The 27,520-nt window shown below is 43.6% G+C and overlaps 1 protein-coding gene across 5 annotated transcripts in view; it reads right to left on the bottom strand.

Moving 5' to 3' along the window:
* The window catches only part of NDRG3 (NDRG family member 3), a 77,790-nt gene extending 52,335 nt beyond the window's left edge, over positions 1–25,455 (bottom strand). For 2 of the 5 annotated variants that reach the window (XM_087445316.1, XM_087445315.1), the window contains exons 1-2: positions 25,354–25,455; positions 7,564–7,665 (exon numbers count right to left, since the gene is read on the bottom strand). In XM_087445316.1, coding sequence (XP_087301442.1) covers positions 7,564–7,620 — 57 coding nt within the window. In that variant the 5' untranslated portion in view covers positions 7,621–7,665; positions 25,354–25,455. The remainder of the gene's footprint in view (positions 1–7,563; positions 7,666–25,353) is intronic. The other 3 variants (XM_014787466.2, XM_087445318.1, XM_014787467.2) reach the window with 2 other exon arrangements.
* Between the last annotated feature and the right edge of the window lie 2,065 nt (positions 25,456–27,520).

Genomic DNA, 27,520 nt, shown 5'->3' with positions numbered 1-27,520 from the left:
AGTCACATTAGCCACATTTCAAGTACTCAACAGACACAGGTGGCTAGTAGGTACTGTATTATTGGGCAGTGCAGATACAGAATGTTTCCATTATTGCAGAAACTTCTGCTGGATAGCACTGATCTACAGACAGAAAGCTTTTGAAGGAATAAGGTTATGGATAAGCAGCCCTTGTTTCTCTAAAGGTGGCATTAAAGTCACAAGATTACCAATCACAGAGAGACTGCAGATGACAATGAGAACAAGAGAGAGTGGTAGAGACAGCCAGTCTGAAGTATTATTCCTGGCATGAAACCAACTTCACAAAATCAAGTCGGATGTGGTTACAGCATGGAAAGACAACTAAGATACCGTGCAGATGGGAATGGGTAGCACATTTTCAAGGAAGCTGCATTTGGTAAAAAAGATCACAGTGTTTCGTGGCTCCCACTAGCCCCATCAAATGCCTGAGACCTCCTTCAGAGAAGTCATTGTGTTTCTAGTCAGACTATGAGAAGCAGAGGGAAGGGCCCTCTCATGGACTAGGGTAGATGGTTTCAGTGGGATATAAATGACCAGCTGGTGAGTCTCTGTTTCCTGATTCAACTTGCACTTTCCCCCAAATATAGCACAGGGCCTGGTATAAATCAGGTGCTTGAAATATATTTATACAACAAATAAGCCAATATAACAAAATTAAATGTTGAAAGATTTTTGTTAGGACTTGGGGTCAAAAATAATAAAACACTCGACTGCATTCCAGTTTAAGATATGACATGGTCATATAAGTGAAAATAAAGTAGGATACAATATGGTCTTTACAGTTTGACCTCAACTACATTAAACATGTACTAAAAAAAAACTAGGAGAAAAATACCAAAACATTAATAATAGCAGCTATTTCTGAATAGAGAGGTTATGGGTGATTATAATTTTCTTTATACTTTTCTACAATGAGGATATACTTCCCCTTTTGTACTTAGAAAATTACAAGAAAAAAGGATTTGCTATGATAAAAAATATATTGGGTAACTTAGTATTTTATAATATAAGACCTAAAGATTCATTTAATCTTTTGAAGAATCATTAATAATGATGTTGAAAAAGACCATGTTAGGGCTTCGATCTTACATGGTTCCCAGAGGTTCCTTTAGAGATTTTTATTTAGAAAGCCTAGAGAAAACCACTCTAGTCTCAACTAAAATCTTGGTCATGGAATACAGAGACACAAATTTTGATGAGCCATTTGGGAAGCAGCTGTCACTATATGCATGAATTCCCCTTCCTCACAAGCATGTCAGCATAGCCATGAGGCACTTCGTGAGGCCCTGAAGCCTGAGATGAGCACAGAGTGAAACGCCAAAAGCAGAAAGAGGCAATTCTCTAGAAACTGAAGCCATCTTTTTTGTTGAGTATCTAGCAAAAAAAAAAAAACAAAACCCTGCAAGTTCTTAATCCAATATACACAGCTAGACTCCCAGAAAAATGTACTAAAAATTGGGAGAAGAATATCTAACACTTCTTAACTTGGCTTTTTTTTTTAAAGAGATGCCAGACCCTCTGAGAAAATGGCTCAGGTTTCACGAGTGATGAGAAAAGATATGACCGGGTCTGTTGACAGTGTTTGGCATCCAGAGTTTCTCAACAGAGATCATTAGCTGGTTCCCCACTTGACTGTGGTCAACGGAAGCCACCTTCTCTGAACTCATTAAAAATTCAATACTACTCATTGGATGCATTCTGGAAGGAGAGAGACTTCCCTGGGGCCCTTCCCTGGGGATTTATTTGTCTCCATATTTGTGATACTCTAAACTCATTAAAAATTCAATACTACTCATTGGATGCATTCTGGAAGGAGAGAGACTTCCCTGGGGCCCTTCCCTGGGGATTTATTTGTCTCCATATTCGTGATACATTGTTCCACTCTAACAAAATTTCTAGAAGTTTCAAGCTCTGGGTGGCTTTCTATTTTTTTTGGTCCATTTTGAAGGTATCATTAATTCCATGTTCAGAGAGATTTCTGCACTAAGCAGACTTAAGTAGCAGAAAGGGATTCAAGAATAAAATTAAAATAATACAATAATTTGGGGGACGAGAGAAGAAAGAATAAATCAAGCAAAAAGAGAAATTATTACTGAAAGTTGCAGTCAAGGTAGAAGCCAGCTAAGGGGAGTGTTTCCTGGTGGAGCATCAGGATCAAATGCAGAAGGTAAAGGAAGCAGCTCAAGAAAGTAAATTAAAAACAAGTAATTCTAGGGGCCGGCCCGGTGGCGCAAGCAGTTAAGTGCGTGCGCTCTGCTGCAGTGGCCCGGGGTTCGCCGGCCCGGATCCCGGGCACGCACCGATGCACCGCTTGGCAAGCCATGCTGTAGTGGCATCCCATATATATAAAGTGGAGGAAGATGGGCATGGATGTTAGCCCAGGGCCGATCTTCCTCACAAAACAAAAAAAACAAGTAATTCTCTCAACTATAAGCCTGGAGAATAAGCAAAAAGCAACTGAGAATAGGTCAATGAATGAAGAGAAGTATGAAAAAAGGGGGAAGAGAGGGAGGAAGGTTTAAAAAACAAATAATTGCTAGACAATAATCCTTATCAACAATTGTACAAGCAATGTTGCACTTCATGAATATTCTTTAATGAAAATGTCAATAAATCTCTTTTATTTTTTTTAAAGAGACCTTGGCACAAATGCTTTGCCTGTCTCTGCTGTCCTGGAGGTTACAAAAATGCTCATCTCTGGGCTCTCCATCCTCCACTTCTAATATCCTCATCTCTCCCCTGCTTACATTTCCAGTCTACTAAGAAAGGGAAGCTTAAACTGCAGTAGGGTCTACCTCACTTTTACTCTAACAACCCAAACAAAGTAAATACCTTGTTTCCCTTCTCCTCACTAAACATTTATTCTCTTTCCTGATATTTCCTCAATTCTGCAGAAGCCAATGTCGCCTCCTACTCACTTTCTCAAGCCTGGTCTTCGGCTTTCACCAGGCTCAGTAGTGTCTGAGTCAACAGGCAGAGGAGGGCAGGGGAAATGAAGCACAAACCAGTCAGTTCTCCTGCTTACTACAGGGTCTGCGGGTTGAACAGGTTGGAACAACCAGCTACAAGAGGCAGCAGATGGTGGAAAAGTCCTAAATGCCCTGATCCAGGTGAAAGTGAACAGATATGGGTTCCAGTCGTGGCTTCACCACCTTACCAGACACTAATGTTGGACAAGTCACATAATCTCTCTGAGCCTCATCTGAAAAACGGAGTTAAAAATACCTTTAATTACTTACTTCATAAGAGGCTGGGACATTCAAATAAGATAATATCTGTGAAAATGCTCTGAAATGGTGAAATGCTATTTAAAAAAAAATCATTTCATACGCCTGTGCAATTCTGTTCCCAAAAACAAAGATAAATGCTGGCGGCTGCTTCTTTTCATCACTGGAGCCAAAACAAGCATGGCAAATTTCCCAATTCTTCACAATTCTGAGCGACAGACAAAATTACAGGCATACTAAAATTAAATGGGAAAAGTAGCAACAAATGAGAAAAGTTAACATAAGCCTCGCTTAAAGCTATTTTGAGAATGCTTCCTTATAGTCATGTCAGGACAAATTTCTCCACAATAGGTTGGTTCTAGACTTCCTTTAGCTCTCTGGAGCCTGGAAGGGTACAGCGATGTCTTTGGCTAAGAGTATCTATGAGGAGAATGGACAGAAAGATTAAATGAAACAATACACAGCTCTAGGCTTCTCCTTAAAGAGACAGGGCAAGCCACAGAGGTGATGCCAAAACATCTATAGGGTGAACACAGTGGCAAGCCCTCAGGTTCTGGAGTAGGAAAGACCTGGGTTTCAGTTCTGGCTCTGCCACTTACTGACTGCGCAAGCCGGTCTTTCCATCAGATTTTCATCTGCTAAGTGAGGAATACTACCATCCACTTCAAAGGGATACTCTGATGACTAAAAGAAGGTGTGTAAAGCACCTAGCACATAAGAGGTGCTTAATAAATAAAAACAGGACAGACCAACCCCCACCCCCCCCAAAAGAACCCCTCAAGACATCTACTCCTATTCAAACCTGGAGGCTTATACCCTAACAGCAGGGGTTCTTAACCTGGGAGACTTTGCCCCCCAGGAGACATCTGACAATGTCTGGAGACATTTTTGGTTGTCACTACTTGGGAGTGCCATTGGCATCTAGTGGGTAGAGGCCAAAGATGCTGCTAAACACCCTACAATGCACAGGACGGTCTCCCACAACAAGAAATTATCTAGCCCAAAACATTAATAGTGCCAAGATTGAGAAATCCTGCCCTACAGCAGGCATTCTCAGGTACTCAATCTGAGTAAGCTACTTCACCTTTCTTAGCGTTAGTTTTCTCATCAGCAATCTGGGAATAGATTGATCTGTGCACCCTACACCAGCAGGCTATTGGGAGAATCAAATGAAATAATGGATGAGAGGCATTAACATCATTATACCTTTCACAATGCATGCAAAAGCACCCACTTGCTGGGCAAAGACAGAGTCATTGATATACTGGAGGTGGGGTTGGGGGGAAAGGGAGGTTAACGGAGGTGGAATTCTTTGTTTGGGAATGCTACCATCCGAAGAGGGCCTCTTGCCAATCTACTTCTATAAAGCCTGGCTGGAGCAGGGGAGCTCTCGTGAACAGTGATGGGACAGGAGCACCTCTCAAGGAGAGGAACAAAATGGAGCATGGGAAGTGGGTAGGAACAGCACAGGCACATCAAAGAGGAGCTAACACATGTTAGGAAGTGAAACAGTGCTTGGTGTCTTAGGCTGCTCCAGCTGCCTGAGTGGCTTAAACAACAGAAATTTATTTTCTCACAGTTCTGGAAGCTAGAAGTCCAAGATCAAGGATCCAGCAGGGTTTGGTTTCTGGTCAGAGTTCCCTTCCTGGCTTGCAGATGGCTGCCATCTTGCTGTGTCCTCACACTGGGTGGGTAGGTGGGTGGGGGAATCTCTCTCTCTTTCTCCCTATTCTGATAAGGCCACCAATCCTAACCGATTACAGCTCCACCTCTATGACCTCATTTAATCTTAATCACCTCCTTAAAGGCCATATCTCCAATATAGTCACATGGGGGTTAGGGCTTCAACATACAAATCTAGGGGGAGGGGGCAAAATTCTGTTCATTGCACTCGGGCACACATAAGACACAGCCAAGGCATCCCTATGGCCTCAGAAGGAGGACCTTTGATATAATTCAATTCTTTTCTATGGTCACAGTCACTGAATCTTTCTTTTTCCAGCTGCCTTCTCTATGAGATATCCAGTCAATTCAACTCCTCATGTTGATGCCTCCTCAGGCATTCTGTGCACTTCCAGGGTCAAGGAAGGATCATCCTCTTATTTGTGCCCCAGTCCTCAAATATCTGAGATCCATCAGGTCCTGGGTTTCCAACATTGGCTAATCAGAATCACCTTAGCCATAGTTCTCAATCTTGGGAGCTCTTTTTTTTCTCTTTTTTTTGTGAGGAAGATTAGCCCTGAGCTAACATCCGTTGTCAATCCTCCTCTTTTTGCTGAGGAAGATTGGTCCTGGGTTAACATCCATGCCCATGTTCCTCTAGTTGATATGGGACGCTGCCACAGCATGGCTTGATAAGCAGTTTGTAGGTCCATGACCAGGATCCAAACCTGTGAACCCTGGGCGGCCGAAGCAGAGTGTGTGAACTTAACCACTATGCCACTGGGCCGGCCCCTCAATCTTGGGAGCTCTTAAAAAAGCTCACCCCAGACTAATTCAATCAGAATCTCTGGAGGTAAGACCTAGGCACTGGTCATTTTTAAATCTCCCCAAGTAGTTCCAATAGGCAGCCAAAGATGAAGACCACTGATCAAAGAGGGGTGTGTGTGTCCTGTCCCCCTCCCCTCAGATTCCAATTTAGTTTTTCTAGACTGGGACCCAGGAATCTATATTTTTAAACAATTCCTCAGCTGATTCAGAGGATCAGCCAGGTTTAGGGGGTTACCACCTTCCTGAAGCTAAACTGCCTACTCCTACCTCCTGTGACTATCCATTTCTGTGGCTACACATAAGCTTTACAGATGCAGATTTCATTTCCTTCCTCCTCTTTGTGGCACATCATTTTTGGGACAGCCCTTCACATGCACCAAAATATAATACTTAAAGAGGGAGCAAGTTTTCTGAAAGCACAAGGGGAAGCAGCAGGAGAAACGAAATGGGGGTTTAAAAAGTGTGCAGCTTGCCAAGGGACAGAGCAAGAAATCTGGTGAAAGATAAAGGAAGGGGTGGCAGTGGGGATGGAGACATGAGGTCACAGGGATGAAAATGGGGCTGGCAGGATTCAATAGCAAATTAATAAACACATAGTAAGTCAAGAGCCCCAGAAGTTTTAGGTGAAGGGCCTTGCTTTGGGCAAAAAAAGGTAACAGGCAATAGCATCTCCTGGTGTAGCACCCACAACCCAACCTCGCCCATCTTTACCCTTACTCTCCATCAATATTCCTCTCAGGAAAGGATATCATGGACTCCTTCACACCAAACTACAAGAGTATTTTAATAGGAGACGATGACAATAAACCAAAAGAATGGGGTTGAAAAAGAAGGAATTTCAGGTACATTTACTGAACGGAGAGGGACAGGAGAGAGAACAACTCTTTCTTAGCTCTTCAGTAACTCCTATCATCACACCACTCTTTACCTGCTGAATCCTGGTGGCTGCTAACTATGCTGCTCATTGTGCAGTTCTCTAACACTAACATAAAAATGAGGTATATTACTGACATCCAGGCATTCCTGATGAAAGCCTCAACGTTGACAGAAAGGTCACATCACAGACTTGACAAACTTTAGGGGGAGCGTTGTAGCCTATACGTACATCACCAGCCATGGATGTTAAGTTTTCCTCTTAGAGGTGAAAGTCAAGACACTTGGATTCTAAGTCAACCCCCACTCTCATACTTTCTGCTTAACTTTGCCATATTATTTTTTCCCTTAACATCTCTATCTGTATAAGAAGAAAATCTCAAGGATAACTTGATTGAATTTGGCCCCTGGAAACAAAAGTAGGAAGAAAGAAAAGGGAGGAAAGACATCAACAAGAAGGTTAAGAAATACATTCTAGGGCCGGCCCCGTGGCTTGGTGGTTAAGTGCGTGCACTCCGCTACTGGCGGCCCGGGTTCGGATCCCGGGCGCACACCAACGCACCACTTCTCCGGCCATGCTGAGGCCGCGTCCCACACACAGCAACTAGAAGAATGTGCAACTGTGACATACAACTATCTACTGGGGCTTTGGGGAAAAAATGGAGGAGGATTGGCAATAGATGTTAGCTCAGAGCCGGTCTTCCACAGCAAAAAGAGGAGGATTAGCACGGATGTTAGCTCAGGGCTGATCTTCCTCACACACACACACAAAAAAAACCCTAAATAAAATATATCTTTAAAAAAAAGAGAGAGAAATACATTTTAAGCAAGTATTCTCTCTATAGAAAGTCAAGCTAAATATGTTTTGAGTTAGTTACTATTCAGATAACATAGAAAATAAGCTAATCACAGAAGAAAAGACATATTTTAGTGAAAACAGAGTAGTCTTTACCTTATCATTCAGAAGTGGCTTGATCTCTGTGAGCTGAACATCCTGAAGTTCATCCATGAGGACAGATGACAGTAGAGGATTCTCAAGAGTAAATCAGTAACCCTGAAATAGAAGAGAAGGAGGAAAAAGACAGTAAACTAGATAGTTACAGCAGACGGACTCTAGGCGGTCTCCATGATCCCCGCCTCCTGGTATTCACATCCGTGCATAATCCCCGCCACTGCGTGTTGGTGGGACCCATGGCTTGCTTTTAACCAATAGAACATGGTAAAAGTGATGGAATGTACATGAGTACCTGTACAGATTACACTACATAATATTTTGACAGCTGTCTTGCTGAGAGACACACTTTCCCCTGCTAGCTTTGAAGAAGAAAGCTGGCATGTTGTCAGAGGGCCATAGGGCAAGGAATTGAGGACAGCCTCCAGCCAAGAGAGCAAGAAACCAGGATCCTCAGTCCAACAACCTGCAAGGAACTGAATGCTGCCAACAACCACATGGGCCTGGAGGCAGATCCTTCCCCAACTGAGCCTCAGATAAGAAGGTAGCCTGACCGGCACCTTGACTGCAGCCTTGCAGAGGACCCAGTCAACCCACGCTGGACTCCCAACCTCCAGAAACTATGAGAAAATAAATGCATGTTGTTTTAAACCAGTAAGTTTGTGGTAATATTTTTATGCAGCAACAGATAACTAATACAATAGTCTTTGCCCTCATGGAGTATACATTTTAATTACTGAAGATGTATGAGTAAGAGAACAACATGCTCAGAGCTACGCTTCACGAAGCAACAGTTTGGAGGGTGGATTAAGAAGAGACAAAAATTGAAGGTTAATGCTGTAGCCTAGGATGAGGCCTTGAATTAGGAACGGCAACGGGAATAGAGGAAGATGAACCAAGGCTAAGCTCGCTAGCCTTCACTTGGGAATCAGTGAAGCAGTGGATGGAGAGTATGGTAGTCAGCCTCCAAGATGGCCTCAATGAGCCCGGTGATCCTTGACTCTTCATATTTGCACTCATGTGTAGTCTCCCACCCAAATAAATCAGGGACGGCCTGTGTAACTAACAGAATGTGGCGGAAGCAACAATATGTGACTTCCGAAGCTATGTCATAAAAGACATTATAGTTTCTGCTTCAACACACTGTAGTGTTGAATCATTAACTCTGGGGGAAGCCAGCCACTGTATTGTAAGGACACTCAAACAGCCCTCTGGGGAGGCCCATGTTGAGAGGAACCAACTTGCCAGTATCAACCTGTCAGCCATGTGAGTGAGCCACCTTGCAAATGGATCCTCCAGCACCAGTCAAGACTTCAGATGACTGCAGCCCCAGAGACATCTGACTGCAACCACATTAGAGACCCTGAGCTGAAACCACCCTACCAAGGCTGCTCTTGAATTCCTGACCCACAGAAACCATGAGACATAATAAATAATTTTGTTTAGGAGTGATCTGTTACATAGCAGCAGATAACTAAGAGAGGAAGATAGGGAAACACAGTTCTAGAAGAGGGTAGCTGGAGGGGGGAGGCAGAGTAACAAGCCATAAATCCTTCCTTCAACCCAAAGAAGCCATGGGGAGAGGGTGCAAATACTGGATATTGCATCCAAGTGATTCTCACCCAGACTTCTGTGGAGGATCACAATTAGCCACCCCAAAATGTGTCTTGTTGGCTTGATTATTTTCAAGGACAAGAGACTCTGAAAGAAACTTTGACCTTCCCCATAACTACCCAACAGAATTTAAGATAGAAGGGCCTGTCCCAGGAAGGAGGTATCACCATAGATAATCCTAGGTGTGGTGACAGGAAGGCATCTAGCAAGGGCCATTTTATCAAAAGATCTCTTTTGGGTCCCAATGTCTATAGATGGCCCAGCAAACACTTGTGTATCAAACGTTTGCTTTTCCATCTCCATGTAAATTGCCTTCCTCTCCTTTGAAGTCCCAAACCACTACCCCCAACACCCTCCTTTGTCTCCAGCTGAAGATGGTATTTAAGGTGGTGGCTTGGCCATTTTGGCAAGTTACTCAGTTTTCCTGGGTTTCTCCCATGTATACATGTTATTAAACTTCGTCTGATTTTCTCCTGTTATTCTGTCTCATATCAATTTAATTCTTAGACCAGTGAAAAGGACCTAGGGGCTAGAGGAACTGTCTTGCTCCCCTACATTTCAAAGCTCTAGGCTTCATCTCCTCTGCCTTGGTCCTCAACTCACAAAGTCAGGAAAAATGCTAATTCAATGAGTCGGGAATTTAGACATTCAACCACCATTTATTGAGTACCTACTGTACAAAGCATTATGGAAGATACAAAGAAGATCCCTGCCTTCCAGGAGCTTACTAAACAGTAGAGATGACAGCTATCCATAAAACTAACTACAAAAGGAGAAATAAAAGGGCCAGAGGAGTTCAAAGGAGGAGTAATTACTTCTGATTGGTATGATCCAAAAAAGCCTTCACAAGATATTAGTTTACTATATTAATCCATTTTTCTGTTTTTCCCTCCAGAGAGAGAATTGCATGGTTTTGACTTAGTTATCTACAGAGAGGGTATGTGTTCCAGGCTACCTCTTAACTATTACTGACCAAAACACCACAATAAATCCTGCCCCCAACTGTGACTACATTAGGGCAGACTAAAAAAAGCTCTTTTATCATTCCTTCTAAGAAGCCAGAGAATGCCAATCCAGAACACTCCTCAAACTATGGACCCCACATGCCAACCACGAGCATCCAAACATTTGCGCCCCTTAGCACAAGCCTGATGATATTTAACCTCCCTATTGGACATGGTTCTTTTCTCAGAGCCCAGCACCCCATAAACTTAATTGAGCTACTGATGCCCAGAAGCTGAATTTTTATACCAGCCACATTTCAAAAGGAGATGAGGTGGCTTGAATCTTTTATCACAAATTTCAGCCGGCACCTACAATTCTATTTTAGAGTCCCCACTTCAACCAAATTAACTCTCAAAATATTGGCCTAACTGGGATCTACTCATTGTGTTTATTAATCACACTATAAACTGTGGCTACTTTTCATTTGGACTTCACTATTATCAGTAATTTAAAACGGCAATTTTAAAGTTCTTTTTCCTATTGTAAAAGCAACATGTGCTCACTTTAGAAAATGTGGAAATTATGGAATAACGAAAAGATATTTTACTCATAGTCCTTCTACCTAAAGGCAACCACTGTTAACATTTTAGTCTATTTCCATTTGGTATTTTTCCCCAAGTAACATGGTGATTTCCTGAGACAGTTTTTCCAACCTGTTCGCTTTACTCCCTAGTCTAATTCACTCACTTGAAAGCAGGGCACTGCAAGATGTTAATTATTCAAATGTGACTCCACATGGGGGGGCCTATCAAGGAGCCTCAGGGCCAGAGGAAAGCCTGAGGTGCCCCCAGGTCCAAAGTGACTGGCATTTCCCGTGCATTTTTTAAAGATGAAGAAAAACGAGATGTTTGTGCCAGGACACTTAAAAAAGGGCACAAATTAAATGTGAAGGCTTTCCCTATCAGCTGGGCCCCGTGCAGACTCAACACAGGATAGTAAGCTGCTCCAGTATGACTTAGGAATTGGCAACAAGACAGCAGACATTCACCTTCTACATTATAGGGGACCTAATGCATTCTTCCGGAGACTCAATTTTTGCTCAGTTCTCACTGTCCCAAGGCCTTGCCAGTGAGCAGTTTTATAACACCTATAAGAAAACTAAGATCACGCAGTGGAAAACTCCATCTCCAGATCCCTCAGCTAAACAAACTGGCTCCCTTCTGGGGATCTAAGGCCTGCAGTGCCCTCATCTGCACAAATGATATGACTGCCAGATCCCACCCTGGTACTAAGGGCTATTAATACTTTTACAAGGCTAGTAGGGATTTTTCTAAACTGCAGTAGATAACAAAATGTGCACCCTCTTTCCAAGTTTTATGAGGTAGAGAGAGGACTGATAAAAAACAGCCCTCCTTAAACTGAGGAAGTCAGCCTGGTACCAAATGGCTAGGAAGGGAAAGGGGAAAAGTCTAATTCCTAGTTTGTGCCAGAAATTATCATCTAAGCACCTTATGTTTAATCTTCATAACAACCCTCTCAGGTAGACAGCTTCATTTCTTACTTTATAGATGAGAAACTTAGGCTTAGAGAGAAGTTAAGTGACTTTTCCAATATCCCACATATAAGTAAGTAACCGGGCAAAGACGTAAAAGCCTTTGCCTTTCCCACTATACCATAATGTCTACGCCAGACCCCGTCTCCTGGCTGTAGGACCTTGGGCAAGTTCAAGAGGCACCTCCTTGAAGTAAAGGCAATAGAGGTCTAGAGCAATCCTATACCACCAATGACTCAGATGCCTTACAATGAAGGTTTGAGTCATCACACCCCAGGACAAGAACCCTCAGTATCTCAGTAAAGCTGGCCCTTCGCATCCGCAGGTGCCACCAACTGCAGATCAAAAACATTCAGGTTTTCTGATGACAATCATTTGAGAAATAAAGTAACAACTAAACAAAACAAAAAAAAAAACATTCAGGAAAAAAATACAGTACAACAACTATTTACATAGCATTTACATTGTATTAATTATTATAAGTAATCTAAAGATGATTTAAAGTATATGGGAGGATGTGCATAGGTTATATGCAAATACTATGCCATTTCATATAAGGTAGTTGAGCATCCATGGATTTTGGTATCCTTGGGGGTCCTGGAACCAATCCCCCAGGGATACTGCTGAGGGATGACTGCAGTTAGCTGAGGACAAGGAGAACATGGAATGAGTAGGGAAAAGAGAAACAAAATTCCAGCTATTACTTGGCAACCAGCTTCAGAAACAAGGGCTACTTCTTGCTTGCTGTTAGAATAGTGAGCCTCAAACTTTAACGTACAGACAATCACCTGGGGATCTTGTTGAGGATCTTAGATACAATCAGTTTTGAGTGATGACAGTCCAACATGTGACCTCATCAGCTGAGGAAGAATGGAGATCATTTGAGTTGAAGAGGTGAAGATCTGAAAGGCTTGATTATTAGCAACAATCCTTAAAAGAGATGATGAGGATGGGGTAGAGAAAGACTCTGTCAATCTAATTTCATCCTGCCTTCCTCCAAAAAGGATTTCAGTAAACTAGACGGGATTTTAAAAAGATTCAACAGGCCAGACCAACTAGAAGGGGAATATACTGGAGAAAGAGAGAAAAGTTTAGTAGTTTACTACAGAAATCCAGCTGAAAAGTGACAAGAGTCTGACCACACTATTGGAAACACAGATATAAAGAAAAAGGGAGATATAGGGTATAAAGTTGGTAAAAATAGCGTGAGATCAGAGAAGAGTCAGCTTTTGCCAAGGTTTCCATTTAGAGGGATAAAAGAGTGATAACATAATTAACAGAAACCGGGGAATTGAGTAGCAATAACAGAGACATTGGTGAAAAAATCAATTTCGAGTTAGAGCTGAAATTTGGGCATCCAAGCGATCTGAGCACAGGTGAGAATTAGTGAGGAAAACCTGTAGGCGTTCACCAAACCAGAGACAAGGAGGAGCTGCAGGCCCTGGGCTCTTCTGAAAGACAACTCAGTGATGGAAAAGAAAGCAGAACCAGTAAGAAATAAAGAAAAAAATGCTCAAGAGATGCAAGAGGTAAAGCAGAAATACAATGTCACAGAAGTCAATGGAGAAGAGAGATTTACATGAAAGGGGAGGAAAACTGTCAAATGCTGAAGGGGGGAGGAGGAGGATGAGGACTAAGAAAGGTCCACTATCTTTTGACAGGGAAAGTCAATGGTATTATAATCTAGGAAAAATGAAGTTTAGTTCTCCACGCTGAAAAAAAGCCCATGCTTATGACTTTTTAGAAATATAGAAACTGAGGGCCGGCCCCGTGGCTTAGCGGTTAAGTGCGTGCGCTCGGCTGCTGGCGGCCCGGGTTCGGGTCCCAGGCGCACACCGACGCACCGCTTCTCCGGCCATGCTGAGGCTGCGTCCCACATACAGCAACTAGAAGGATGTGCAGCTGTGACATACAACTATCTACTGGGGCTTTGGAGGGAAAAAAAAAATAAATAAAATCTTAAAAAAAAAAAAAAAGAAATATAGAAACTGACATTTCTGAATTTAAATGCAAACAACAGGGCCGGCCCCGTGGCTTAGTGGTTAAGTGCGCGCGCTCCACTACCAGCAGCCCAGGTTCGAATCCCGGGCGCGCACCGAAGCACCACTTCTGTGGCCACGCTGAGGCCGCGTCCCACATACAGCAACTAGAAGGATGTGCAACTATGACATACAACTATCTACTTGGGGCTTTGGGGGGAAAAAAAAAAGGAGGAGGATTGGCAATAGATGTTAGCTCAGAGCCGGCCTTCCTCAGCAAAAAAAAAAAAAAGAGGATTCAGCAGGATGTTAGCTCAGGGCTGATCTTCCTCACAAAAAAAAAAAAAAAAAAAGAGGAGGATTCAGCAGGATGTTAGCTCAGGGCTGATCTTCCTCACACACACACACACACAAAAGCAAACAACAACGTTCCTAGGGTGGCCAGGAGAGGCACCAGTGTTCTTTGATACTCAGAGAGTCAGCACTGAGAGGGCCTTTAAAGATCATCAAGACTACTGACTTTTAATTTTTGCACCAAAACTCTGAAATAGATAACAGAAAAAAGTGTAGGGGCTCTGGCTGAAGTGGTGGTGAGACCACTAGGGCTCTGCAGAACACAGTTTAAGTCCAATGATACAGGGCAACCTTTGTTCACTCAGGAAAAATGGATGCCCAGGTTCTTCCAGTCATGGAAAGAGCCCATAAGCACATGAGATGTGGACTCTAGACCTAGGTGGGCCCCTACCCCGCTGAGTGGCACTGGGCAAAACACTTTCCCTTTCTAGGCCTCAGTTTCCCCATCTGTCAAGGGAAGAGGTTGAGCAGGAGGACCTTTTTGGCCCCTGATAGGGCTGACATTCTGTGACCCAGAACCTCCCTATAAATGCAGTATTTTAGATTCTTCCCCACGGTGAGCACTCCCCCATTCCCCATCTCATTTGATTCTCACCACAATCCTCAGAGGTCACCCAGTTATCAACTTGATGAGGTTCAAAGACTAGCTGACGGTCACTCAGCAAATCAGCGGGAGGGTGCACTTGGACTGACCCCAGGGATATGAGGGTCTCAGGCTTTTATCTCACCCTGCATTGTGTCCACTTGGTCAGAGAAAGCTCACTGAGACTTCCAGTGCTTAAAAACATTGCTTTGTTACTTAAAAAAGACAATAAGGGACTACACATAGTATTGGCTTTCTAAACTAGAAGGTGTCTTGTTTTGTAGCTTTCCCTCATGACCAAGGTAGTTTGTCAGGCTTTGCCAGGATGTACTAACAGCAGGCCACTAGGATGTATTCTAGAGGCAAAGTCAATCACTTTTGGTTTGGGCAAGACTGCAGACAGACAACCAAAACAGAAGGAAGGCAGCAAACAAAGGAGGCATACCGAGAAGGAGCCGGCGGGGGTGAGCTGGAGCTGGTGCTGAAGCAGTTATGGCTGAAAAGCTGCAGGCAGTAGCCAGGGGACCGGGTAGGAAGGTGGACAGTGGTGCTCCTACAGCAAGCTGACTCACATCCTCCCTTTTTACCTATAAACCACCGGCTGAATGAGTAATTATTATGGCACTTTACATCTAAGATCTCACTGGGTTATCACAATGGCACTAGAGGTAAAACCCTGGGGCAGTGGCATCATCTCTATTACAGAGATGAGGAAACTGAGGCTTAAAGAGGTGAAACAGATTGACCAAAATAACACAACTAATAAATGCAACAGTTGGAACTGAAATCCAACTTTCTTCTGATCCAAAACGCTCACTGTATGCCCTGTACCACACTGCCTCCCAGGTTATCACATGAAAAGACCTGGAGGTGAAAAGGAGAGAAACCCAGCAGACTACCTCACTGCACCCCCCCACACTGAGGACACCTCTTTACCTCTGGTCCCAAATTACACCGAGCGATTAGGATCAGGCCACAGGCTCTAGGATTAAACCCTAATGTGAAGTTAATAACAAGAAAGCACAGATTTGGACTGGCATTTGCCTTCATCCATTAATTCAACTGAGGAGGGAGATTAAATCTACAAATAAATCACTACAGTTCAAAGCAGTATAAACACGAGCCTATGAATCAGACAAACTCTAAGGCAGTTTCTCAACCTTGGCACCAGTGACATTTTGGGCCAGATAATTCTTCGTTGAAGGGGCTGTCCTGTGCACTGTAGAATGTTTAGCAGCATCCCTGGCCTCTACTCATTAGATGCCAGTAGTATCCTCCTCCAACAACCAAAAACGTAACAACCAAAAATGTCTCCAGATGTTGCCAAATGTCCTCTGGGGGGCAAAAATTGTCCCCAGTTGAGAACCACTGCCCTAAGGTTTACAGAGGTTTAGGGCAAAGGTCAGTTAATGCCAGGTTGTGGGTGCTGAAAAAAAGTTTCACGGAGGAGGTAATATTTGTACTGGACTCTGAAGAATAGATAAAATTCCCGCAGGTGAGGATGAGAGAAAAATAAAGGCAAGAATTCCAGAAAAGGAGGATAACTTAAAAGCAAGGAGATGAGAAAGCACGAGTCTGTTGGAAAATGTTCCAGTTTGGCAAGAGCAGAAGATTCCTGTTGGAAACAGGAGATAAGGCTAAAAATGCCCATTGGAGTAAGGTCACAGATAGCCATCCATCAACGAATATTTACAAGAAATACACACGTAATGAGATAGCCAGCAATATAAGATACCACACAGATGTTTAAGAGTAACAAGTCAAACCAGCGCTGTTTTCATGTGTCCCATCTCTCCAAGAGGACAGAATGTTGCTTGAGTATCACGTCTCCCCTTGCATCTAGTGTTCACTGCATGCAGTCAGAGTAAACAAAGCACCGAATCAACGCAGAGGTAGGAGAAATAACTAAGGACTGGGATGATCAGGAGTTTCTCAAAGGAGGTAAGAGTTATGGGCCTTGAATGGATATGGTTGGACGGCTGGAAGGGAGGAGAGGACATTCCAGGGAAGACATCCAGGTTGGGAAATAAAGAAATGTACACAATATATCCAGGAGACATCAAGAAGGACAATGTAGCTGGGAAAGAAGACAAGGCTGGTCAGAACACAGAGCACATGCATCAGACTTCACTGTGTAGACAACCATTCCTGAGGAGCAGAATGACACAGTTGTTTAAAACTTGGTCATTTTGTCCAGTAAGTTATCTTAGCTACACATTAGGAAGACCTGGGAGCTTTGAAGAATGTCAATACCCAGGCCCCAACCCTAAAGACCTAATTTAATCAAGGCGAGGATAGGGCTGGTATTGTTTTTAAAACTCCACAGACGATTCTTACATGCAGCTAGAGCTGAGAACCACTGATCTATATAGTCATGCCCTCAGCCTCAGAAGAGAAAAGAGGCCTAGAAATTTAAGTGATTTGCGTAAATTCACACAGCCAGCTGGATATGGGGCCAGAACTGGCATCTGGACTCCTATGCCAGACTCAACAGATATCGCAGAGTACTGGGCTAAATTCCATACTTCAGTCTATAAGAAGCACAAATATCTGATGCCTTGGCTCTTAAGTTTTGCCAAGGTTAAAGCCTGAATTAATCTAATCATAAAACTATTGACTTATGCATCCCCTCAAGTGTCTAGGGTAATAGATGCTGGTTTCATTGCTGTCTCCTGGGGGCCCTTAGGCAAGGAAAGAGTCTCAGGAGACTCCCCAGAAAGCCAGATAAACAAGCCAAATCACCCAGCTCCATGGAAGCAACAATGACCTTTTAAAATACAGCTCACTGAACTTTTGTACTACGTAAAGTCAAGTCTGAGTTCCTCTTCACCAAAAGAAATACTCTCAGAGACTCTACCCCATAAGCAAAAGTGGTGGTGGTTGGGGCACCGACGATCAACGGCAGCTGCTAAAGCATGCTCACAGACCCTCATTTCAACAGGAAACATCCCTGCTGGTCCTCAGCCCTGGATAAGGGCCATCTGCACACCTGTGTTTTTCTGAAAGGAAAAGAGCAGCACCCCCTACAACAGGCCCACCTTCCTGTGGTGTAACTCCTAGATTCTGGCAGCAGGTGGTAAACAGGAGGTTTGCAGAGACTGCCAAACTGGGAATCTGAGTCTGCCATATTCATTCTATTCATTCCAGGGTACTGGTACAGATAACTACTAGAACAAAGCAACATCTATCTAGAGGCCTTCTTGCTAATCCCAGGCACCCCTCAACCAGCTGAAGCTCTAACATGGGGGTGATACTAAAGTAACTCTAGAAGCAGAAGCACTACCCTCTGCCTTCCACTCTTGAAGGACGCAGCTCAGGACACGAGGAAAACTACTGCTGGCAAAGCCCTGGTATATGTTCTTGGGATGAGCTTCGTGTCCCTGCCAGCTGTAAGGCAGAATCGCTAAAAACAATTTGTTCTTTAACATAGCCTGAGTGGAGGGAAAGAACAAACCACAGCCCTAAGATGCAATAATTTAATATTCACACTAGCCTAATTTATTGAGCACTTACTCTTGGCTTACTTATTGGCTCTTATTTGAGCCAGATACCAAGATAAGCACTTTATCCATTCATTATTTCATTTTATTTTCCAACACACTTGTAAGACAGGTACTGTAAGCCTCCCCATTTTACAGACGAAGAAACTGACGCTTGGAGAGATTTTGTAATATGCCAAAGGTCACACAGCTAGCAAGTGGCAGAGTAAGGATGTGAACCTGAGCAGCCCGCTTCTAGAGCTTAGGCAGACCTCTATAAACAACTTTTCCCACTTGATACTGTCGGGGGAAGAGGGAGACTCCCCCTCTGCCCTTTTCCTTAAGGTTCTTATGGCTGGCCAAATAATTAACAAGACAGGTTAGCAGGAGAAAATAATACCAAGTTTAACAACATGTATACATGGGAGAAACTCAGAAATGAGCAACTCATCCCTCTGTCTAAGCTGCTTGCTTAAGTATTGCAGCTAAAGGTGAGGAGCGTGTTGGGGGTGGGTAGTGGCCTGGGACTTCAGAGGGCAGGAAGACAATTCTTTTCAGGGTCATCTATAGATAACGTGGTCAGGGAGAGATAGAGTTTTTGATAAAAGAGGCTTGGTACCTTTCCTATTGTAACCTCTATCCTACATTATCTTTACAGCCATCATGATAGAAGATCTGTTCCAGGAAGGAGGCACCATGTCAAATTCTTTAGGCAGACAGTGGGGGAGGTCAAATGTCCCTCAGAGAAAACAATCAAGGTAAAGAGATATATTTCAGGGTGGCCAAATCTTGATCTCCCACAACACCAACTGATCATTAATTCTACTTATTTTCTCAGGTTTGGCTACTGGAGTTTAGCATTTACTAGAGTTTACCAGGATCATTTTTAATGATCAAAGAATTCTGAAAACTCAAGAGAACCACACAAAGTTCAGGTATTATTAATACAAAATTAGGTATTAGGTATTATCATTATTACTTTAATTAATAGGAAAGACCATTATTACTTTAATTAATAGGAAAGACCTGCACCTATCTGAGGGTATTTGAAAAGGAACCTACCCCGTGGACTGTCTAATCAACCAAACTTGCATTTTAGGCAACACTCTGGTTAAAACCACATTACACAAAGGTTTAAAAGAAGCAACATGTTCAAAAGTTGAAGAATGGCAGGAGGGTCCCTGGCCCCAGAGCTTTCTCAGCTGCAAAGATAAAGAGACAATAGCCTAATTCCTCTCCTCTCTCTGCCAAGTATTACTGTTTCACATAAAATGCCTTTAGAGCTAAAATCTCACAATTTTAAAATGCATTCAACTTTTATCCATAAGTTGAAAGTCCAGGCTTAAAAATGTAGAAGCATTGTAAAGATAAAACTGTCACTTTTAGTAAACAACTGCATCTGTTTTGAAAGCAAATGGTATTTCTGGGAAGATTACCATAAGACAATTACCAGTTAAAGGAAAAGCTGACAAAACTTCTAATGTTAGGTTATCACTAGAAACGGGAAGCAACTTCATGCTGTTTTTATGAGCTACACACAATTTTCCTTACCCTGATGTATTACATTTAGGAATTTTTAAGCCATCACACTCGCAGTTCCCAAAAAATAATAGTTATTGCCGCCAAACTTGAAAAAGCATTATCTTTAAAAAGATACTGCAAAACTTATTATTGTACGATTTCTTTTTGATAAGTAATAAAATCAAGTATGAAGAGTGGGTGTAGCAAACATTTATACTTGATCAACTAAGAAACCTGTAAACTGTAGGCAGTGGGCATTTTTAGGTGGTAACGGGATTACAACCAGCTCCGGTGGTCACTGGTTAAGATTCAGCACTCTCACCACCGCAGCCTGCTGCTGCCCAGTCAGGGAGCCACACCATCCGCGTGTCAGTTGTCACACTGTAGCAGCTGCATGTTGCCATGATGCTGAAAGCTATGTCACCGGTATTTCAAATACCAGCAGGGTCACCCATGATGGACAGGTTTCAGTGGAGCTTCCAGACTAGGAAGAAGGACCAGGCCACCCACTTTCAAAAAAATTGGCCACAAAAACCCCTATGAATAGCGGCAGAGCACTACCTGATACAGCACTGGAAGGTGAGAGGATGTGTAAAAAGACCAGGCAAGGTTCTGCTCTGCTATACACAAGGTCACGAGTCGGAATCGGAATAGACTTGACAGCACTAACAACAATGACGACGAAAGGATTATAGATAAATGATATAGCCAAAGCCCGGGGGACACCACCCCTCTACTTGGGAAATCAATTTTCATTTCCTATATTAAATCTCTGGGGAAGATAAAAAGTAGCACTTCTCCAAACTAAATTGGGGAGAACACCCACTCAGTATCACACATTCTTTACCAAGTTTAATAGCATAGCCTGTTCGGTAATGTAACTAGTGTTTACACAGAATTCAATTCAGAATGCAATGAAGCCATATTTCCTCCCAAGTACACCCCATTCAGCCATCAACAACGGATATTTATTTGGGACTGATGATACGTCAAACTCTATGAGACATTATGGAAAACATGACAGAATTCTGAGTCGACTGTACCATCCTTCTCACTGAAGAGATAAGATCAAAAGACGTAACACCACCTATATTTTTGTACAGCATTTAAAACAACCTCCATATATCTCAGTTAATTTCACACTCATAAATAAGAGAACAATTAGTGTCAAGACTGTAAGTAAATATTATAAACACAACAGAATTAGCACTGCAATTAAAGAAAAAAATTTCATTTATCAAAGAAAGCCCTGAAACCTAGTCAATCTAGGTTAAGTTTTTGTGTGCTATTTTCAAGCAGTCTCTTAAAAAAAAAAAAAAAGGAAGGGGGTTAAAAAAGGTCTTTCAGAATAGATGACCTGACACCCAATTCTGCAGTAAACCCAAAATGTCATCAATCTTTGGACTTGAAAGTCCTTGACACACCCTTTCCTTTCATCACCCCTATTCAGGCTTGTCCATTTTTCTTCCAGAATCTCCCATTTGCCCTTTCCTTTCCTTTCGACTGTCCTCACTTCGTGCCTGGATTTGCTCATTCATTCATCACTTACCAAGTGCCTATTATCTGCCACGAACAGAGCTAGACCCTCATCTTTGCTCTTAGGAAGCTCACATGATACTCAGGGGAGCTGTTATCTGCCCATCTCCATCACCAGACTACAAGCTTTAGAAAAGGCTTTGTATTTCCAGAACCTAGCAGCATCTGGCATACAGCAGACACTGTAAAAATATTTGTTGTATAACACTAGATTACTTCAGCAAGCGCTTTTTTAATCCACAATATTTTAGGATATATCTTCAAAAAGGACTCAGTTTCCTTTCTAAAATACAAAAGCATTATGTGCACAAAGTAAAAATAATATAGAAAGGTACAAAGTAAAAAGTGAATTCTCCAACCCCCTAAATCCCACTTCCAGAAGTGACTACTATTACAGTTTGGAATGTATCTTTCTAGAACTCTTCTTTTTTTTTTTTTGTGAGCTAACATCCATGCCAATCCTCCTCTTTTTGCCGAGGAAGACTGGCCCTGAGCTAACACCCTGGCCAATCTTCCTCCACTATTATGTGGGATGCCGCCACAGCATAGCCTGGCAAGCGGCACCGGGATCTGAACCCGGGTCGCCAGCAGCGGAGCGCATGCACCCAACCGCTAAGCCACAGGGCCAGACCCTCTAGAACTCTTCTATGCTGGTATCTCTCACACACACACACACACACACACACACACACTCATCACACACACACACACACTTTTTGAGCGAGTTCTTTGACAGTTTCTGACTCTAGCTTCCTAATCTTCTAATCCAGTGATTCTCAAAGTGTTGTCCCTGGATCAGAAGTATCAGCATCATCTGGGAACTTATCAGAAACACAAATTCTCGGGCCCCACTCCAGACCTACTGAATCAGAAACTCTGGAGGTGGGACCTCCCACAATCTGGGCTTTAATAAACTCTGAATCTCTCCGGTGATTCAGACATGCACTGAAGGCTGAGAACCACTGCTCTAATCCAGTCAAGACACCCTGGTCAAGCCAGTTTTCTTACTCTCCCTTAAACACATCAGGCACTGTTATCTTGCTTCAGTTTTACTACCCTCCTTCAAAATGCTTTCCTTGTCCTTTCAATTAATTCTGACCCTACCAATCTGTCACAGCCCAGAGTCCTAACTCCTCCCCCTCCTCTCACTACCACAGCTACTATGGATCGCTCTTGCCCCTCCCCCAACTCCCGTGCCATACTCAGTCCCTCTCCCACACATTTAACAATTAGGTACACAGTCTTCTGCGTTAGAGAACAGTTTGTACTATTCCCCAGAAAAAGATCATAAGCTCCTTGAAGACGTGAATCATATTTTTGTTATCTCTTCCTCACCCCTGTTCTAAGCACACAAATAGAATTTTAATACAATTGCTGGTTAATGTCTTTTACGGATGAACCCACTGAGAGAAATACTGATAAACCTTTAATGGATAAAAAGTCTGGAATTTCAAGTTGTAGCCCCAGTTCTGTGACCTTGAACAGGTTCACTTCTCAGGATGAGGTCTGTAAAAGTGAGAAGGTTGGACTCAATGGCTTGATGCTTCCTTTCAGGTTGAACAGCATATGATTTTATGAAATGTCTCATGTTGGAATATCTTATTCCATTATACTCTCATATTGCTTTGCTTGTAATGCTATTATGGCAATTTGTTGACTAAAGTTACAGTTAAACATGGTGTTTCCCAGTTAGCTAGTAAGCTCTTTCAACAGGAACCATGTTTTATTCAACCGTGAATCTTCCACCACCCCCAGCACCATGCCTTACACATAATAACAACTCAATGTATTTGCAGAAAATTACCTGGAAAAACTCTTTAAAAAGATTCATTTAGGGGCCGGCCCCGTGGCTTAGCGTTTAAGAGCACGTGCTCCACTACTGGCGGCCCGGGGTTCGGATCCCTGGCGCGCACCGACGCACTGCTTCTCTGGCCATGCTGAGGCCGCGTCCCACATACAGCAACTAGAAGGATGTGCAACTATGACATACAACTATCTACTGGGGCTTTGGGGGGTTAAAAAAAAAAGGAGGAGGATTCGCAATAGATGTTAGCTGAGAGCCGGTCTTCCTCAGCAAAAAGAGGAGGATTAGCACGGATGTTAGCTCAGGGCTGATCTTTCTCACAAAAAAAAAAAAAAAAAGCTTCATTTATATAGAGAACTTATGTACAGATACGCTGCCTCCCAAAGGGCCCTTCTGAATATTTATTATTACCAATACCATAAGATGATTTATGTTAAAAATTGTGATTACTCTGATAATACTAGGGGCAGTCGGTCACATAAGGCAAAGAATGTAAAAATTTTGAATCTCACATGCATTTAGGGATAGACTAAAAGGCCATAAGCCTCAGGCTACCTTAATGAACATGCAAATGAAAACTGCCCTGTATATTAAGCGGCATATACCACTGTTGGGGATAAAGAGGCTTCTTGATGCAGGACCCTTATCTGCAGATTTTCAGAAACAACAGGGTAGACTGGAGACTTCTGAGTGGCAGGTGATGACCAGAAGTTGCATCTAAAGGGAAGGACAGCAAAGAAAAACTGAAAGGCAAGAGGGAAGAACAGGACAACAGGAAAACATCACTCTTTGTAATGAAAAGGAGCAGTGGAAATTCACTGAGTCTTTACCAAGGGCCTACTATGGACCAAGCACTTGGGGCTGCAAAGATGGCCCTGACCTCAAGGGGCTAATAGTCCTAAGGGTAAGACTGAAGCTTCTATTCTACTGTGTGTGTACATATACATGTATATGTATGTGTGTGTAATTCTAATTGGGAAAATCAAGCAAGGAAGGCTTCACAGAGAAGGTGGTGAGTTAGTGCAGCTTTGAAGTGTGTAGGAGGATTTGCTAAGGAAGAAAAAAAGACTGAGCTAGTTATTTTGGGGAAGAAACATGCACATATTTTTACAGCTGTTCCTTCGGGACTTGAAATCATAGAGACTTCCTATATTCAGCACCACTTTGTCAATGCTTTCTTTCTCTTTTTACTATATCTTAAATACTGAGATGGTCAAGTCCAGCGTTGGAACAGAGCCAAAAAGCCCCAGAATGAAGTGAGTGCTGGCCAAATTTGCTCTGTCACCTCCAAATCCAGCCAGCCCAGCTAGCCCAGTCCTGCTCTCCTGGCAGCCAGAAAAGGAAGGCCAATTATATACTCTGGGGGCCAGGCTAGGGGGAAATCTGGATGCAGACATACAAGGCTTATCCCTGTTCTGCCAGTCAGCCACGACGGAGCTTCCCTGCCTCCTAAGCCATGAGGCTCACAGTCTACCTGTGACAGGGAGGCCAGCTCTGCAGGAAAAGGAAGGGAAACGCACTGGATTAAGAAATGCCGAGGTTAAGTGAGATAATCTTAAAAAAAAATGTTTAGCAAGATCCCTGGCACACAGTTAAGTGCTGGACGAACATTAGCTCTTATTAATAACATTATTACTACTATTATTATTACAGTAACACCGCAATTGTATTCCAACAACAAGAAAATACTGGTTTTGCAGCCCACTTTCATGACGTTTAAGAAGCAACTCCAGAGACGCAAGAACATCTCAAATTTTTTTAAAGGTACAAGATCAAATTCCAACTGCACTGGCCTGAGAGCCCGAGACCCTGAGTTCAAGAGCCAGCCCTGCCTCTTGTCAGCCGCGTGACCTTGGGCAAGCACTTCGCCTCTCTCTGCCTCAGTTTCCTCATCTGTAAAGTGGGGCTAAGAAGCCCCCCTCGCAGGGTCGTCGTGGGGTCCGGCCCGAGGGTACTCTGCGGCATCGGGGCTGCACGGATGCGAGGCGCGCGCACCGCCCACCTTCCAAGCCCCCTTGGCTCTGGGGCGGCCGGGATAGATGGATGCCCTTCCCCGAGGCCCACCCAACCCCACCGCCTGGAGAGCAGGAGCGCGAAAAGGGGTCGCGCCTTGGAGGGGCTCTACGACCGAGGCTGTCGGGCGCCGGAGGCTCGGCCCCTGCCGCCTGCACGCTGTTGCCGGCGGGCTGGCCGTGGGACCCCGAAGCCCGGGCGCGGGGAGCGGCCGAGGGAGGCCGGGCTGACTAGGGTCCCGCGGGCCGGGGGCGCGGAGGGCGCCGGGGGACCCGGAGCAGGCAGGCAGCGCGGACTCCGGGCCCCGCCACGCCGCGGAGATGAGGCGGGGAAGGAGAAGGCAAGGGGAGCGGCGCCCCCGCAAGCAGCGCCGCGCGCCCCCCGCGGGCCGGGCTGAGGCGCTCACTCACCTGACGCGCGGACACCCGCCGTCAGCGCGGCAGCAGCGGCAGCAACAGCAGCGGCTGCAGCGGTAGCAGCAGCAGAAGCGAAGGCGAGAGGGGCGGGGGAGGCTCTGCGGCCGCGCAGGCGCACTGAGGACGCCGAGGCCGCGCAGGCGCGTTGCACCCGCCCTCCTCGGGAACTACCGAGAAGATGGTGGCCCAGGCGGGCGGGTCGGCGGTGTCATCTTTGGTGTAGTTTTTTTGCTGCGGAGTCTCCTCGGAGAAGAACCTTAAACTAGAACTGCCCGGAGGGGAGGGCCTTGAGTGCTGCGTCTGGCCGTCCTCCTCCCCTTTCGCCGAGCTGCGTTCTTGTGAAGCTGTAAAAACCTTGGCAGGGCATGGCATCCTCCTCTTACACGGGCCCTGAGACGTCTCAAGGTCACATGGCGCTTGGCGCAGTGCTTGGCGCGTGGAAGGGGCTTAGTACCTCTTAGTACAATAGAACTAGAATCCAAGACTCAGGGCTCCTAATTCTCAGTCCTCCATTCTATTACCTCTTACAACTGCCAGCCACCCCGTCTCCTTTCTTGGGTGCAAAGTGAGAAACGGAATTTTTTTTTTTCCAGAATGATTACGCACATTAAGCTTAATGACTCAATTTGAATACCATCAAAATGTACAGGACATAATCTCTTCCCCAAAAGAGTTTATAATTTATTATTTAAGTATCACTGACTGAAAGTGAGATATTCTCTTAACTAAATTAGGGCACATGGAACGGATATTACCAAACATCGCCAGGGCAGCAACTGCCTATAATATTGTTATTCATCAAGCACAATTCATGAACCAAATCTGGGGAGAGGGAAAACATTAACTGAGCACAGGCTTTAATTATATGATTTACGTTTATTCGTTAACATTTACTGAGCGCCAAATTGGTTCTAGTTCACCCTCCACTACTATCTATATGTCCTTGGTTAGATTATTAAGCCTTTCCATGCTTGAGTTCCTCATCTATAAATTAAAAAAAAAAAGTTATAAGATTATAGTCTGTATGCATGTAAATGCTTAGAACTTATTATTTTTCTATTCTCTATCCCATTTAGACGCTTATCCTTGAGTTTGAACAAAGTCTTATAAACAAAAAATGCAATACAATATAATAAATAAAATAGGGGAAAGTGATCTATCCCCATTTTACAGATGAGGAAATTAGGATAAGAGATGAAGATGCACTCCAAACTCGATGCTCTTTCCATTATACTACTCTGCTTCTGAACCAGTAGGCAATTAACACCTCTCTTCTGATTCTTAATAAGCCCCAGTTCTTGGGGCTGTCCAAAATTTCTTTCCTTGCTTTACTCTGGACAATATTATCCATTCTCAAGGCTTCAATAACTAGATATTGGTAACTTAGAAATGTCATCTCTATTCCAGATTTTTCTACCCAGTTTTCCACCTATATATCCAACAGTCTAGTTGACTTCTCCATTTGGTATCCCAAATTGAACTACTAGCTTTCCCATTTCATTAACTGCTCTATTATCCAACCAGTTGTTCAAGCTTTCACATCCTCCATCATAACTGATACCAGTGTTCTAAACTTATTTATTCTAACCCTTACAGCATCCCTGTGATATGGGTTCTATCATTCTCCCAATCTTACAGATAAGAGGTTAAATAACTTTTCCTCAGTCACATTTAATAAGTGGCAGAGTTAAGCCTTTAACACATAAGTTACATGCCTACTATGTTCCAGACACTATGAGCAACACACCCCACTCATTCATTGTCAACACCTAGCACAGGCTGTCATTTCTCACCTAGACTACTGCAATAGCCTGACTGGTCTCGCACATCCACACCTTGCTGGCTTCTGTTTATTCTCCACAGAGCAACTAGAGTGATCTTTTAAAAATAAAGTTCTGATCTCTTAAAACCTTCTAATGACTTTCGATTATCTTTGTCTCACGTGGCTCTCCCACTGGCACTCAACATTCCTGCTTTACTAGTCTTTTTAGTATCCCAGAATGATTCCTTCTCTCTCCCTCCTCAAGCCTTTGAAAATGCTGCTCCTTTTGCCTCAAATACTTGCCCTATTTTTAACTCCTTTATCCTTCCCAAATCAACTAAAACATCACTTCTGCAGAGTTGTCATCTCTTCTTGTTCCCTGTGTCCCCACTAGACTAT

Source organism: Ceratotherium simum, chromosome 21 (assembly GCF_057802395.1).
Source record: "Ceratotherium simum simum isolate JZ-2026a chromosome 21, ASM5780239v1, whole genome shotgun sequence".
Taxonomy (NCBI): domain Eukaryota; kingdom Metazoa; phylum Chordata; class Mammalia; order Perissodactyla; family Rhinocerotidae; genus Ceratotherium; species Ceratotherium simum.
Note: the sequence above shows the minus strand (reverse complement) of the source record. Positions and strands in the feature narration are given on the sequence as shown.